Source organism: Gymnodraco acuticeps, unplaced genomic scaffold, assembly GCF_902827175.1.
Source record: "Gymnodraco acuticeps unplaced genomic scaffold, fGymAcu1.1, whole genome shotgun sequence".
Lineage (NCBI taxonomy): Eukaryota > Metazoa > Chordata > Actinopteri > Perciformes > Bathydraconidae > Gymnodraco > Gymnodraco acuticeps.
Genome location: NW_022989957.1, coordinates 145,898 through 159,956, shown reverse-complemented (window position 1 = coordinate 159,956; position 14,059 = coordinate 145,898). Strand labels below are relative to the sequence as shown.

The 14,059-nt window shown below is 43.0% G+C and overlaps 3 protein-coding genes across 3 annotated transcripts; 2 read left to right on the top strand and 1 right to left on the bottom strand.

Annotated features, from left to right (window-relative positions):
• Positions 1 to 517: 517 nt before the first annotated feature.
• On the top strand, positions 518 to 1,993 carry mos (v-mos Moloney murine sarcoma viral oncogene homolog). Its single transcript, XM_034210707.1, has one exon. The coding sequence runs from the start codon at positions 563 to 565 to the stop codon at positions 1,571 to 1,573; it is 1,011 nt and encodes a 336-aa protein (XP_034066598.1). The 5' UTR covers positions 518 to 562; the 3' UTR covers positions 1,574 to 1,993.
• A 642-nt stretch (positions 1,994 to 2,635) lies between these two features.
• steap2 (STEAP family member 2, metalloreductase) lies at positions 2,636 to 7,496 on the bottom strand. Its single transcript, XM_034210706.1, has 6 exons — positions 7,207 to 7,496; positions 6,158 to 6,586; positions 5,657 to 5,823; positions 4,398 to 4,925; positions 3,822 to 3,986; positions 2,636 to 3,397 (listed from the first exon to the last, which is right to left on the bottom strand). The coding sequence occupies exons 2-6, from the start codon at positions 6,531 to 6,533 to the stop codon at positions 3,104 to 3,106; spliced, it is 1,530 nt and encodes a 509-aa protein (XP_034066597.1). The 5' UTR covers positions 6,534 to 6,586; positions 7,207 to 7,496; the 3' UTR covers positions 2,636 to 3,103.
• Positions 7,497 to 8,117: 621 nt separating this feature from the next.
• alg14 (ALG14 UDP-N-acetylglucosaminyltransferase subunit) lies at positions 8,118 to 13,513 on the top strand. The gene is made up of 4 exons (XM_034210705.1): positions 8,118 to 8,303; positions 9,083 to 9,234; positions 10,022 to 10,144; positions 13,202 to 13,513. Exons 1-4 carry the CDS (start codon positions 8,159 to 8,161, stop codon positions 13,430 to 13,432), a joined length of 651 nt encoding a protein of 216 aa, XP_034066596.1. The 5' UTR covers positions 8,118 to 8,158; the 3' UTR covers positions 13,433 to 13,513.
• The last annotated feature ends 546 nt before the right edge of the window (positions 13,514 to 14,059 follow it).

Genomic DNA, 14,059 nt, shown 5'->3' with positions numbered 1-14,059 from the left:
TTACAAGTAAACGTCCTGCAATCAAACTGTTACTCAAGTACAAAAGTATTAACATCAATATACTTAAAGTCCCGAAAGTAAAAATAGTCATTGTGCAGATTGGTCCATTTCAGAATAATATGCATGATATGTTTTATAATTATTGATCATTAAAGTGTTCTCAAAGATGGCAAAGGTGCAGCTAGTTTGAATGACTTTGTATACTGCAGGGTAGCTTGTGAATGTACTCCAGATGGAACTAAAGTCTGATTCAACACTTGATTATATTTCACATCCTTAATCAAAATCTGTAATAAGGTATTCAATAAATGAGTAAAAGTACACCATGTACCTCTATATTGTAGTGGGGTATACGTACAGAGCAACCACAAATTATAGACAAACAGAGTTAATAAAGAACATTTAACTTTATTTTTTTTGGTTAGATAATTCTGGTCCACACTCCAATACATTAGGGGGCGGTAATGCACCTTTAACGCTGGCTGCTACCGGCCATAAAACCGCAAAAAGAAGAAGCGCCAGCTGATCAGTCAGCAGCAGACTGCACACACACCCACCCACCATGCCTTCCCCGATCCCCGTCACCCGCTTGCTCCCCAAAGATTTCTACCCCTTCCTGGACCTGGAGACCTGCAGCAGCCCGCTGACCAGAAACCCCGGATCCACCTTACAGGTTCCCGTCCAGCGGCTCCACGGAAAGGTCGCCAGCCGGCTCTGGTCCACGGTGATCCACTGGAAGGAACTGCGCTCCGTGCAGCCTGCGGGATCCGGAGGGTTCGGATCCGTCTACAAAGCGGATTACTTCGGAGAGACTGTAGCGCTGAAGAAAGTCAAGAAGTGCACCAAAAACAAGCTGGCGTCCCGGCAGAGCTTCTGGGCCGAGCTGAACGCAGCGCACCTGCGCCACGAGAACGTCGTGCGCGTCATCGCGGCCACCACCTGCATGCCAGCGGATTTCGGAGACGATAGCAGCATCGGAGCGGTGCTCATGGAGTTTGTGGGGGACAGAAACCTGCAGCAGATCATCTACGGTGGGTGTGACCCTCTGGAGGACAGGTGCCTCAGGTATGCTACAGATATTGCACGCGGTCTGCGCTTCCTGCACTCACACAGCGTGCTGCACCTGGACATTAAGCCAGCCAACGTGCTGGTGTCCGGGGAGGACGTGTGCAAAATAGTAGATTTCGGTTCTTCTCTGAAACTGGACCACAGATGCGAGGTGAGCTGTCTCAGCCCGCATCTGAGCCACGTCGGCGGCACGTACACGCACAGAGCCCCGGAGCTGCTGAAAGGAGAGGGGCTGTCTCCTAAAGCAGACATCTTCTCCTTCGGGATCACTCTGTGGCAGCTGATCACCAGAGAGCATCCCTACACCGGGGACCGGCAGCACGTGCTCTACGCGGTGGTGGCCCACAATCTGCGACCGTCGGTCCAGGAGCACCCGGTGTTCCAGTCGGAGCAGGGCCGGCAGTGCAGGACTCTGCTGGGCCGCTGCTGGAGCGGGGACGGTCGCTGCAGACCGACTGCTCAGGAGCTGGTACCTCAGCTGGAGCAGATCAGCTCCCAGACATGAGACTGTTTTATGCACAGGTGCACTGACATGTTTTTAGGAACATTTTAGAACGTGGACTGCCCTTATCTTAATGCCGAATCTCGTTTAAAAAGCACACCATTTAGTGCCTTCCTGTTTATCTATGAAAATACAATGTGCCTTACAAAAATGACACTGTTAGACTATCATGAGGATGTAATGCTTCAATTCGGCTTATGTGACTCTAACGAGAAAAGCACTTATTGTAATAAAAACAGCTTTGAATTCATTCGTATGGCTCACTCAGCCTGAATAGATGCATTCAAGTTGCTTAACAGTGTAAAGTTAAATGTAGTGTGTGTTGTGCAGGCATCTGGTAAATATGTGGCTCCTCATGAAACAAACATTGTAACGGTATTTTCTTAACCCTATGGGGCTGTATTGTGCTTCATCTTTAAATGTCCTTTTAATTAAGTGTACTCTGGTGCACAGTGCTCTGAAATAAAGTGTCTACACTGCTACAGGTAAAAATATTTTATTCTCACTTTAGTTTTAAAGTATCACTTACATGAACACAAGCCAGATAACATTACATCATTGACATTATATTCCACAACTCAAACATCCACACGAAGTTACTGTAAGGGTTGACTTAGTTTTATACAATTTTCTTCAACTTTGAGATACAAATGTGTTGTGAATTGAGTTGTATTTGCTATGTTTGTAACGTGAGATTTAAGTGTTTTCATTAAAAATATTTTTATAATTTACATTTTGATTCTTGGCTCTTTCTCACATTCAAACTCATTCATTAGAAATGTGTTTCTAAACTTTGTTTCCTCTGAATTTGTGTTGTAACACAGCCACCTGCTGGACACTCCTAAGGACACACGTGCTGAAATAGTTTTTAAAGTGCAGAACTGTATTAACCTTTAGGAATGTTTATTTATGGAACACAATCTAGTAAAGTAACACTTAAACCTGTGTAACCATGACACGTCACCTTTGGGAAGCTTGCCTTTGACTGATTTGGTGCTTAAGGAAGGGAATTATGGGTAAACATGACTAGTTATTTAGCTCAGATTTTAAACAAAGTTACCTTGAAACTCCTGTATACAAAAGTGTTTTAAACTTTTAACATTAAAACTTGATTAAACACACTCAGTTGATAGACTCATCGTGTACTATCTGAATGAGACCTATGCTGCATTATCATGTTTGTTTTGTTTTCTTGACTTTGAAAGAAGACTAGAAGATTCTGATGTTTTAACAGGCCGAGCAGAACTTGTAAAATGTATTGAATTTTCCTTTAAAGTAAACTCTACCTCAGTGTAATGTCTGCCAGAACACAACGACAGGATGAAAGTGTTAAAGAAATATTGACAAGATATTCCATTTTACCATTTAGATGGACAGACTGTAACATAACAGTCCCACAAGGGCAGTTATAATGAACAGCTACGAACAACACGATTCACAGACGGCAAAACTGATCACAGGAACAAATACCATTTGGATCATGTGAATGTGTTCACATACAACAGTTAGATATGGCAGTGTATGTGGGAGAGCTCACATGATGGTGACTCTCTCCGGAGAGACGTGTGCAGCCGAGCCCACGGGCTCCAGGCGCTGGCAGCGGTTCTGACTGCTGTCCATGCCGCGGCGGATCTGGTGCAGCTTGCGGCCGACGCAGGGGAGCAGCATGAGCACCTTCCCCAGAATCACACACACGGGCAGCGCCAGGGCCACCATGAAGCTGGGGGGCAGGTAGAAGCGGTAGGCGTCCTCCTCGAAGGCTTTCTTCCAGCCGAACAGCAGGCCGTGCAGGGTCGCGATGAGCAGAGCGATGTAGCCCAGCGTGGACTGGAGTAAAGACAGGAACACTCATTATGGGATATACAGCAACAACTGCTGGGGTTCATTCACAAAGAGAGGAGAGCCAGACACACACCTCGTATACTTTTTTCTTTATATTTTTAGTCACGGCCACAAAACCCAAGATATGAAAATATTCTGATTCTGATGATTTCCATGTGACAAACTTCAAATCCACCATACACTGTTACTACTCTTCCTGCTGACGCCCCCCCCCCCCCCCCTACACTGTACAACACCCCACATTCTGCAATATCCATTACTAATTAAGCATCAGAGGGATATTCCAGCCCAAACATTTCTTCTACTGAAGATTTCTACTGCTTAGAAATCTTAGAAAAGGACCCCTTATGACCCGAGAATTTGCCTGACAATAAGTTTCTCCAAGCATCACCCCTGTTTCGTGTTGTACCTGTATGAAGCTGAACTCCCTCCAGTTGAGCGTGCTGTGGACGGAGGGGATGGAGGTGATGGCGAGGAGCGACAGCAGCCCGAGGCTCATGACCCCGAAGGAAACGTACATCTCCACCCTCCACACCTCCTCCTCGTTCCACGCGTTCTCCACATTAGCGTGGACCTGCACACACAGAGGAGGCTTGGGATGAAATCAATCACTATTACCATCTTCTAATTATGGTTTATGGCTCTTGATTTTCTTTCACATACAATGTGTGGGAGCGCTAGCCAATTGAAGCGCAAGTGTTATACATAGTGATGTCACCATGTTGCTGAAGCAAACAAAGGAGACCAATGGAGGCGTTTAAGGAAGGAGGGGAGTGTGTGGGAGAGAAACTCCCTCTGGATGGAACTTTGGGATTTGAAACTTTGCACACCATTTACATGCACTAAAACCTTTATTACATACTACAGGAAAGGGAAAACCTCAATACCCCCAATAATAGGACCTCTTTAATCAAAGCAAAGACAACACATTAATACAAATCTTCTTGTTTCACTGGAGCATATCACTCTGAGCCCCCCCACTGACCTGCTGGTAGGCGGTGTTGAGCATCAGGTACCTCTCAGACCGCCTCATGGGCAGACACAGGCTGTAGACCACGTGCACGGCAGCCAAGAAGAAGCTGAGCAGGCCCAGCTGCTTCCTGCTCTGCAGCCAGCCCTCCAGCCAGTGGGGGAAGTGTCTGTACTTGGTGCCGTAGTACAGCTGGTGGGCGGCGGCCAGCTGACCCGCCAGGTACACCAGCGCCAGCAGCGTGATGGCCACAGTGGGCAGAGTCCGGTTCACCATCTCTATGGGGATCTTGTAGAAGTCACTCTGCTTGTGTTTCACATACGGGTGGATGATGTCTCGTACAAATGAGTAGGCGAAAAAGAAGATGGAGAGGGCGACGGCGGCGAGCACAGGGCCCTTCCAGCCGGGGAATAACCGTATGGGAATGTTCTCAATGTCCCGAGAGGAAGACAGGGTGCCCATATCCACCGGCAGGAAGTGGAGCTGGCGGGCTAACTCCATGATCTGCTGCCGAGCCTCCACCGAGTCACTGCAGATGTACACCTAGAGGTTGGACATACAGAGATGACAAGTCGGAAGATGAGGACATAATCACCTATAGAATGTCAAACTGATTAATAGTATCATGAACTATGAGTGTATACTACCTGTGATTTATCATTTATAACCCTTAATCCACACTAGTCTTTTCACCTGTCCTCTCGCACATCTATTAACTCCAATTTCTTCTCCCCTGTTAATCCTGAAATAATAGTCTCTTCTCTTGCATTATATCTGATTGCAAGGGTTCTCCATGAAACTCATGCATTTAATTGAGAAGCTTCTTACTTGCCCTGTAATTTTATAATCCTAACCATGATAGCTGACTGGCTGGGAGGTTATTTCAGAAGCGGGCAGCTCTATTGTTGTGAGTTCCTTCTATAGGAATTAATTTGCTCTGGATGTGAGGGCTTTTTTATAATCTGTGCCTAAATTCGATCAAATGAATGTTTCAAATAGCCAGCAAGGCAGATTGAACCGTCTTTGTCTTTGTTGCATGCAGTATGCTGGCTTCTGTCTCCTTAGATAACCCAAGACACAGATCCTGAATCAAAATGCCTGTTGGCCTTGAAGTGAACTCAGGCTGTTCTGCCCAATAATCATAACCGAGCCATCTTGGTTATGAACAAGTTGGTGAAAACCCAGTGAAATCTGCAGGAAAATCTTGTAAATGGACCTTGTGTTAGGTTTGGTGTTTGTTAGTTTGTTCAAAGAATTGAATGTGTTTATGTTACCTGTGTGCTGGCGTCTTTGGGGCAGCTCATCTGCATGGCCCAGGCTGAGATGACGTTGAAGCCTTTGACGGTGATGGAGCCTGGCATCAGTGAAGCCAGATACTCCGCGTTGGACTCGGGGTACTGGTTCACCCTCCTGTTGTTGCTCACATCCACCAGGATCTTTCCTGCACGGCAAGACACACACACAGGATTTCTGTAGTTAAACTTAATAATGCAAGACACCCTCCTGGAGTCTAGAAGGGACCTCCAGAATTCTCGTAGAATTATTGTTTTACACAACATTAGCAACAATATTGAATTTGATTCATCTTTAAAGTTCCTCTTTGTAAGACTGATATAATAAATAAAAAGAACATGTGTTTATATTATTTTCCACTTTTGTCAGTCCAGATCATTTCTACGAAAGATTCAAAAGCATGATGAATTAGAATGCATGATTTAATGCTGTAATAAATGTTTATGACAGTGCTCTAAGTGTGTATATGTGTAAGTATCTACCTTCCAGTAGGTGTTTGAGGTCCCACAGCACAGAGTAGTGCTCTCGACGGATTGCCAGGAACACGATGTTGGACTTCCCCACAGCGTCCTCATGGTGTGTCACGTCCACCACGTGAGGAAGAGACTGCGCTGCCAGTTTGGGGTGTCGGCTGCCCACCACCACATGGAAGCCGCAGCGCAGCAGGCGGATGGTCAGGCACTTGGAGAAGTCCCCGGAGCCCAGGATGGCCACCGTGGGCCGGGAAGACTCTGTGTCTCCACTCTTGGTGCCGTTGGGCAGGAAACAAGCCTGTGTGTGTTGGAGGTGGTGGTGAGAGGACGGAGCTGTGAAGAACACAGGGCTCCTACTGCTGCCCATCATGGAGAAGGAGTCCATCCTGCCTCCCTGTCTTCTTCTGTGGTGTTCTGCTTAGGAAGATTTCAGTGGGTCTAAGGGAGGAAAGAGCAAAGTAAAACAGGGGCTAAATCCCATGCATCACAGGTAGAATGACCATGTATAAACAGCATTTGATCACATCGATTGTAGTCAATTTTGTCAACTGAAAATCAAAATGAGATTTGTGTTGACACTTAAAACTTAATCCAGATAGTTAATAATGTATTGAAAAATGCTATTGATCACTACATGTCATTAATAGGAAAACATTTGAGGTTGTCATGTTGCTCAAGTCAAAAACAGGCGGGCTGCTGTTTCCATCAATGAAACCCATCGCCGGGACAAGCTGCGTCTCCTGATGACCTTCTGTCTGCACACACTGTTCATCTGAAGGACAAGGTCGTGTGTGTGGCTGTGCGTGTGGCCGTGTGTGTGTGTGTGTGTGTGTGTGTGTGTGTGTGTGTGTGTGTGTGTGTGTGTGTGTGTGTGTGTGTAGACAGCCCCCGTGCACCTGTAGCGTTGCAGCACGACCGCTGCCGTTCTGCCATGCACAACACACACACATATACACACACACACACTGATGACAACAGGCACATATACCATGCACGTGCACAGTGAGACTGCATACACTGTATGTTACACTGTATGTTGTGATGATGGTGTCACCCACCTGTCATGAAGCTGCTCAGGATGCTGCCGTTAAAGTCGAGACTCAGACAGATGCTAGCCGCCCATCCTGATGCTGCTCAGCCTCCGCTGTCTGAACACATGCTGCGTTCATGTCCCGTGGGAAAAACCGGAGACGCCACTTTATCGGAAAATAACGCGTCTGGGGTTTATTTTTTCCATAGCCAGTAGAGCTTGCAGGATATATGGAAAAACTGCAATGACGTTGTTGAATTTCCTGATAAATATTACCTGTAGTAAATAAGTTGAGCTTGGAGTGTACCAAGTACCGCATTTCAGCATATTTCAGTATAGCCTATTTGTACAAAAGGAAAAACATAATTTTTACTGAACATTGAACTAAACACAAAACATGCTCTCAATGACATATGTATGGTGAGTCTTTATGAGCTATTTAATGCACCATTTGTGAACAATGTGTGCTCTCCACACTTCAAGTCAATGGCAGTACAGATGCTTTTGCAGCAACCAAAGTAGACACCAGCATTCATTCTTAAATAGAACAAGAAGGGTGAAGCATATTTTATTTCCTTTTAAACATTTTGGTTGTAAGAGGCCAATTTGTAATAGGCTTTGCATGCTTCATTATTAAACTGAGACTCAGATCCTGCAATGTGTCCTATTGGCTCCTGAAGATGTTCTACCAGTGTTGGTGCATCAGGGCTAGAGAGGCCAGCAGCAGATAAACACTGACCACGTGTAGTTTTACAAACATAAACATTAGCCTACTTACGTTATTAGGTAATGAGGAACATTAAGTGTCAACATGGCAAGTTGAGTGTCAACACTTGCAAATATAATAAGTATAACCGTTTAGCAGTGATGCAATCCTACAATCTACTCAGCTTGAGAGGGAGGTGTCTGAAATTCTGAAGTCAGGGATCAAAAAAGAGTGTTTTGGTCATTTTTGGTCCTCCGGAGCTGCCGTAGCTGTCATGGCGTTCCTGGAAGGAGCCGTGTATGCTGTTGGATTTATATGTTTATTATTTATTATCCGTTTATATTATATTGTAAAGACTGGATCAAACTATAAGCCTGGAGCCAAAGGTCCGGTCGCTGTTCTGGTCGTAGCAGGGTCAGGTAACGATAATGATATTAACATACAGTTCTTCAGGTAGGCTATCTGCAGAGAAGAGTAGCCGTCAAAAGCTTAACTTGTACCTCAGTTGTGATTAAAGACATGTGTTGTACTTGCCAACCTTTTAGATATGCATTAGTGCATAAGGGCGAACAGGTAGACAACGTTTTAAAGTTCGTTAACAGTTAGCTTACTTCCTTAGCATCAGCGCTAACAACACGTTGCGTTACTGCACTGGACTGTGCCAAGTTATCAGTAAAAGTGGGGGTGGGACTTTTTTTAAATACATATTTTCCTGCCCTACTAATATTTGTACAGACGGTATTTACCTTTAATACGAACAAGTTTGATCAACAGGTAAATATTCCATCCCTAAACTTATAAGAACCTATTTAAAAAAACAACCACAACAAATCAGAACATTCCAAAAACAACCTTGAGAGTGGTTTTGCTTATTTTTTCTGATATATAATATAACTCTGGTTGTAATATTGATAACAGAAACACTACATCACATTACATATAACTGTAGTGTTATACTAATAACCATCTTCATTAGAACAAATGGAGCTGGATCAAAACATGATAAACAGACCTAAATTATTAGGGTGTTTTCTGTGTATTTGCCACTGTTATACTACATCTGGAGATATATAATATTATACAAGTGTATTAAATATACTAAGGATGGTCTTGCCAACATTTTCCAACTAAGTCCTATGCTGCTCCTCTCCGTCATGTGTGTATGATGTGTTGACTGTGTGTGTTGTTTGTTTTCCAGGTGGCCACACCACAGAGATCCTGCGGCTGATGGAGTCCCTCTCTGCAGGATACACACCTCGACACTATGTTATCGCCGACACTGACAGGATGAGTGAGGAGAAAATCTGCTCCTTCGAAAGCTCTAAACAGAACTCAGACTCTGAGTCACAGGTACACAGCTGTCAGTAGGAGGACATTCGGTCCATGTCCCTAACTATGTCAAGACTCACTCCTGAAATGTCTCCTCCAATATGATCTGCTCAGACATATCAAGCAAATTAGAACATCCTGTCCCCTTTGACGAAAACCAAAGTGTTAGTAACAGTTCTAAATGATTTGCACAAATGTATCATCTTTGACAATTATCTTTTGGATGACCTAATTAGTATTTACTTAACTAAGGCCATCCCCAGCCCTGGACAATTTCAGTCTTTGCTTATGAAGTGATTCAAATACAGCATCTTCTGGGACTCTCTGTGGAGTGTTAGTGCTCACCAGCAGGTGGCAGAAGTACGCTCTTTATTTGTGCTTTTCTTATACTTTTGACATCATTTGAGCCAAGGATACATATTACATTACATTACTGTAGACACTTTTATCCAAAGCGACTTACATACGTTCAGTACTGTGGACAATCCCCACAGGAGCAATTTGAGGTGAAGTGTCTTGCCCAGGGACACAACGACATGCTGACTGCAGTGGGACTCGAACCCTGATTCGATGCCCAGCACACTATCCAGTGAGCCACAGCCACCCACACATATGCAACAAACTAAATGAATACCTGCTTTATGCATATCTGAATACCCATTGAGAAAACACTGATGAGAAAGACTATTCAGTATTGCCGTACATTCATTTGAATAATATATATTCCTACACTCGTTTTCTGTGATATGAGCCAGTTTTACCCAAATTCAACATGCAAACGGTGACGTCATGTGCCCTTGTTCCCCAGTTCTCCATCTGTCGGATCCCACGCAGCCGGGAGGTGCTTCAGTCCTGGAGCTCCTCAGTTCTCAGCACCCTGCACGCCCTGCGCTTCTCCCTTCCTCTGGTGTTCAGACTCAGACCTGACGTGGTGAGTGCAGACAGAGAGCAGACGGGAGCTGTTATCACACAGAAACATCACTCAGACACTTGAAGCATTCCTTCTACTATTTCAGGCCTTTAATCTGGAGCCTTGGCTTTAAGATTGTACCTATATGGTCATAATATGCATATAACAAACTAACACTGAGACATTCTCATTCATGTACAGTGCTATCATTTGACAAATATTGCACAACGTGGTCATGCTCATTGAATTACACGACATCAATCTTATTAATAGCTCATTTAACAACAATAAAAGTTAATCAGTGTCGAATGCCATTCAATTAAGTAGACTTATGTTCATAGGACTGTTGCAAAAATATACTATAGAAAGAAAAGTATTTGGACCCATCTCATGTAGTTGTGGCACACCGGGCACAATATATTTACATTTCTTAGGTCTTCTTTGTTATAGTATTATAGAATGCAGGTATCTTTCTCAACAAGGAAGATGAACTGTCACTTTTACAAACACATTCCTTCTCATGTGCAATGCTGTAGCTTTTATAATACTGATATTACATTACATAGTCATGCTCATTGAATTACACATTGTTCTCTTTAATAGATTGTTTTGTAAAAGCTTCAGATTTATAAACATCTCATTTTGAACCAGAACATGAAATCAGTGCCGCATTCTGCTTATCATTCCATTAGAAAAAAACAAAGAAGTAGACTAATGTAATGTTGGTATAAGTGTATGTGGCTGTAGATCTTTAGTAAATAGAGAAGGAAATGCACAATGACTTTATGGACGCCCATGTGAGCTGTGAGAGCAGACTTGTGAGCGTCTCTCCACAGAACTTGTTGGTTCTTGGTGGCTGGTTCCAAACAAAGCCGGGGACTTGGTGCCAGGGCAGTCCTCCCAGAAATGATCCATTTCTTGTGAAGGCAGCGCGGTTTGACCCGCCGTAAACCTGCAGTCGCTCTCATGCGTACTGATTCTGCACAGAAGTGTCTTTAAATTAAGAAATTCAGGAGTTGTAATCTGTACTCACACTAACTCACTGCATTTAGATTTAATTGCAAGTTAGATTCTAACGTATTTTGTATATATTATATTGGGTTTTCTTTGGATACTCCATTGGTATACACTATATATTTTCTACTGTTGATTTGCACATATTTACTGTTTATTTGAGTACTATTTATTCTATTTTACATTACATAACATTTTACATTTTAAACTTGTGTAATAAATACCAATTTGAGATAAATAAAGTACATCTAATCTATTCGAATAGAATGAAACGAAAGCATTTTTTGATGTAATATGATACCTGACACTTGAGTAAATTAAAGACAACTTTAAAAACAGTCATATTTAAATACATAGAAGCAGAACTAATTAATTAATACATAAGATAGGGATGTCACAAGACTAGTGGAGGCACTTTGTGTGGGAGACTCTGCCTCTATGAACTTGTGAATGGATGAATGTCGACTTACATGTATAGCAGCTTCAGGGGAACGACTGGAAAAGCGCTATATAAATGCAGTCTATTGACGATTTGCCAATAACATTGCAATCCCATGATGTTGGCCATGAAATCAGGTTTCTTCTGCTGGGCTAACTCTGTGTTTCTCATATTTATTTTGTTAGAAACTACTTTAAGAAAGCCGACAATAACCAGATTATGAAAGTGTATGGAAATCTCTGGAGATGGAAATCTTAACTAGTGTGAGTTCTTTTTACTGCAGCCAGATGGAGCTTAACATCAAGCGGGGAAATCTACTGACGTTTATGGTAGACTCTGGAATATTTCCCTTTTATTTACTTCACAGCACTGACCACCTAAATGAGAGTTAAAAAGTGAAGTGTTTCAAATCAAATCAAATCAAATCAAGTTTTATTTATATAGCACATTTATAAACGATTTTTGGTCGAGCCAAAGTGCTGTACATATAATAAAAATAGCCTACAGTAGAGACACTTTACAACAGCTGTTTGTAGTCCTAATGCTCACATCTGCTGCTACATGAAGCATTTCATTCAGCAAAGTGACTGTTCCTTGTCAGTCGTTGAGCTGTGAGAATGATTTCTGTGTCTGTGTGACTGTGTGATGGTTTCTCCAGACTCCAGAGCAGCTCCGTCTGGTTTCCTGTAAACCCAAACTCCCTCAACTCCCTCAGCTTCCTCCAACCCTGAGGCCACTTATTCATCCAGCCCCCTCCCCCCTCTTTGAGTTTCACTGAGCTGCCTTCACTGACTCATACACATGCTCTCGTTTTTTTGCCTTTTTAAACTTCAGACCACACTTCTTCAAGTGTTGAGGGATGGTACATGTTCATGCTCCGTCATGTGAAGCTAAAAGCATACTACTCAACTCTCCGAAGGTCTAACAACTAACACATGCATCATTTCCTGTCCGCTCCTCTAGCTTTAGGTTTTTCCTGACTCAAATAAATCAGTGTCTACCTGTGACCTCCATCACAGCTGGTGGTAGTCACTGCTGTAGCTGTAAGTCACTGATAAACCGTAAAGCCACAAAAAAAACAGATATATTGACTTTCATTGTAAACGCTTGTGATTTAGTCATGGGTATAATGGCCAAGGTTTAATACAGATCAAACCAATTCAAACAATAGTTATCATTGATCATACTTTAAAGAAACAGATGTCTGAACTGTGAGCCAGATTGGAAAAAAATCTTAAACAATAAAACATCTACAAAAGACATAAACATATTAAAATGAATGCATATTTAGCCAAACCCAAATATGTTCCACATGCACTGTTCTTTGGAAACATTAGTGCATGGATATCAGTTTTCTACATTGGACCCTTCACCTCTCTTTGTCATGGAAAACAAGAAAAACGTGATTTTTTTGTTGTTGTTGTTGTTGAGTAAATTAAATCCGTCTGTCGTGGACACAAGGGATTACATATATATTGATTTGAAAACACATCATCCAATTGTTCCTTTACCCAGCACATGTCACCTGACTCCAAATCTCTATGTAGCTTATATAACTCTGACTATGTGTCACTTCCTGGACATGTGCTCATCCCCTCCTCCTCTCTCCCTGTCTGTTGTTTCAGGTGCTGTGCAACGGCCCGGGGACCTGCGTTCCCCTGTGTGTGGCAGCACTCCTGCTAGGAATTCTGGGAATGAAGAAAGTCCTGATAGTTTATGTGGAGAGCATTTGTCGGGTGCAGACGCTGTCGCTCACGGGGAAAATCCTGTACCCAATATCAGACTATTTCTTCGTGCAGTGGTCCTCTCTGAGAGACAAATATCCCAAGTCCATTTTCCTCGGGAGAATAGTGTGAAAACATCTGTTACATTTAAATATAATAAAACACATTATAATGTTTGCTGTAATGCTTGTGAATAAATGCGCTATTTTTTTACTTTTGAGTTGTCTTAATGCCTTGTTGAGTTGATAAGCCGTTTCAATGACAATGATAATTAGTTATCAGGGGCTTTGGGACATCAAGCACTTTAGTTCTTCGTTGGTTTTTAATTGTGCATGATGAATGTTGTGCTTTTGTGTGATAAGTGCCTGTGGAAGCATGTGAAACAACAGGAGGCCGAGGGTGGAGCCTTGGGTAACACCACGGGTCAGAGAGGAGGAGGCATCAAAGAGAACTACAGGAAATGTTTTATAAATAACATTTGAGAGGCAGCATCCCTGTTGCTAATTTTAAAGGTGATCCAATAAGGTTGAATTATCAGCTGAGACAAATGAATGCCCAAATTCAAAAATGAAATTGAATGAGTCCATGAAAGGGGTATCGTTTCAAATGTCGCTTTTTGGTGTTCAAAGCATAGTCACAGCTCTGTTTTTCTTTCTTTGTGCTGTGTTTCCTGTTCCTGGATGGAGCCACTGGACAGGAAGAGTTCTGGGATGATTTGTTGAACTAAACCGAATAGGAGGAGGGAAGACAAGGAGCAAA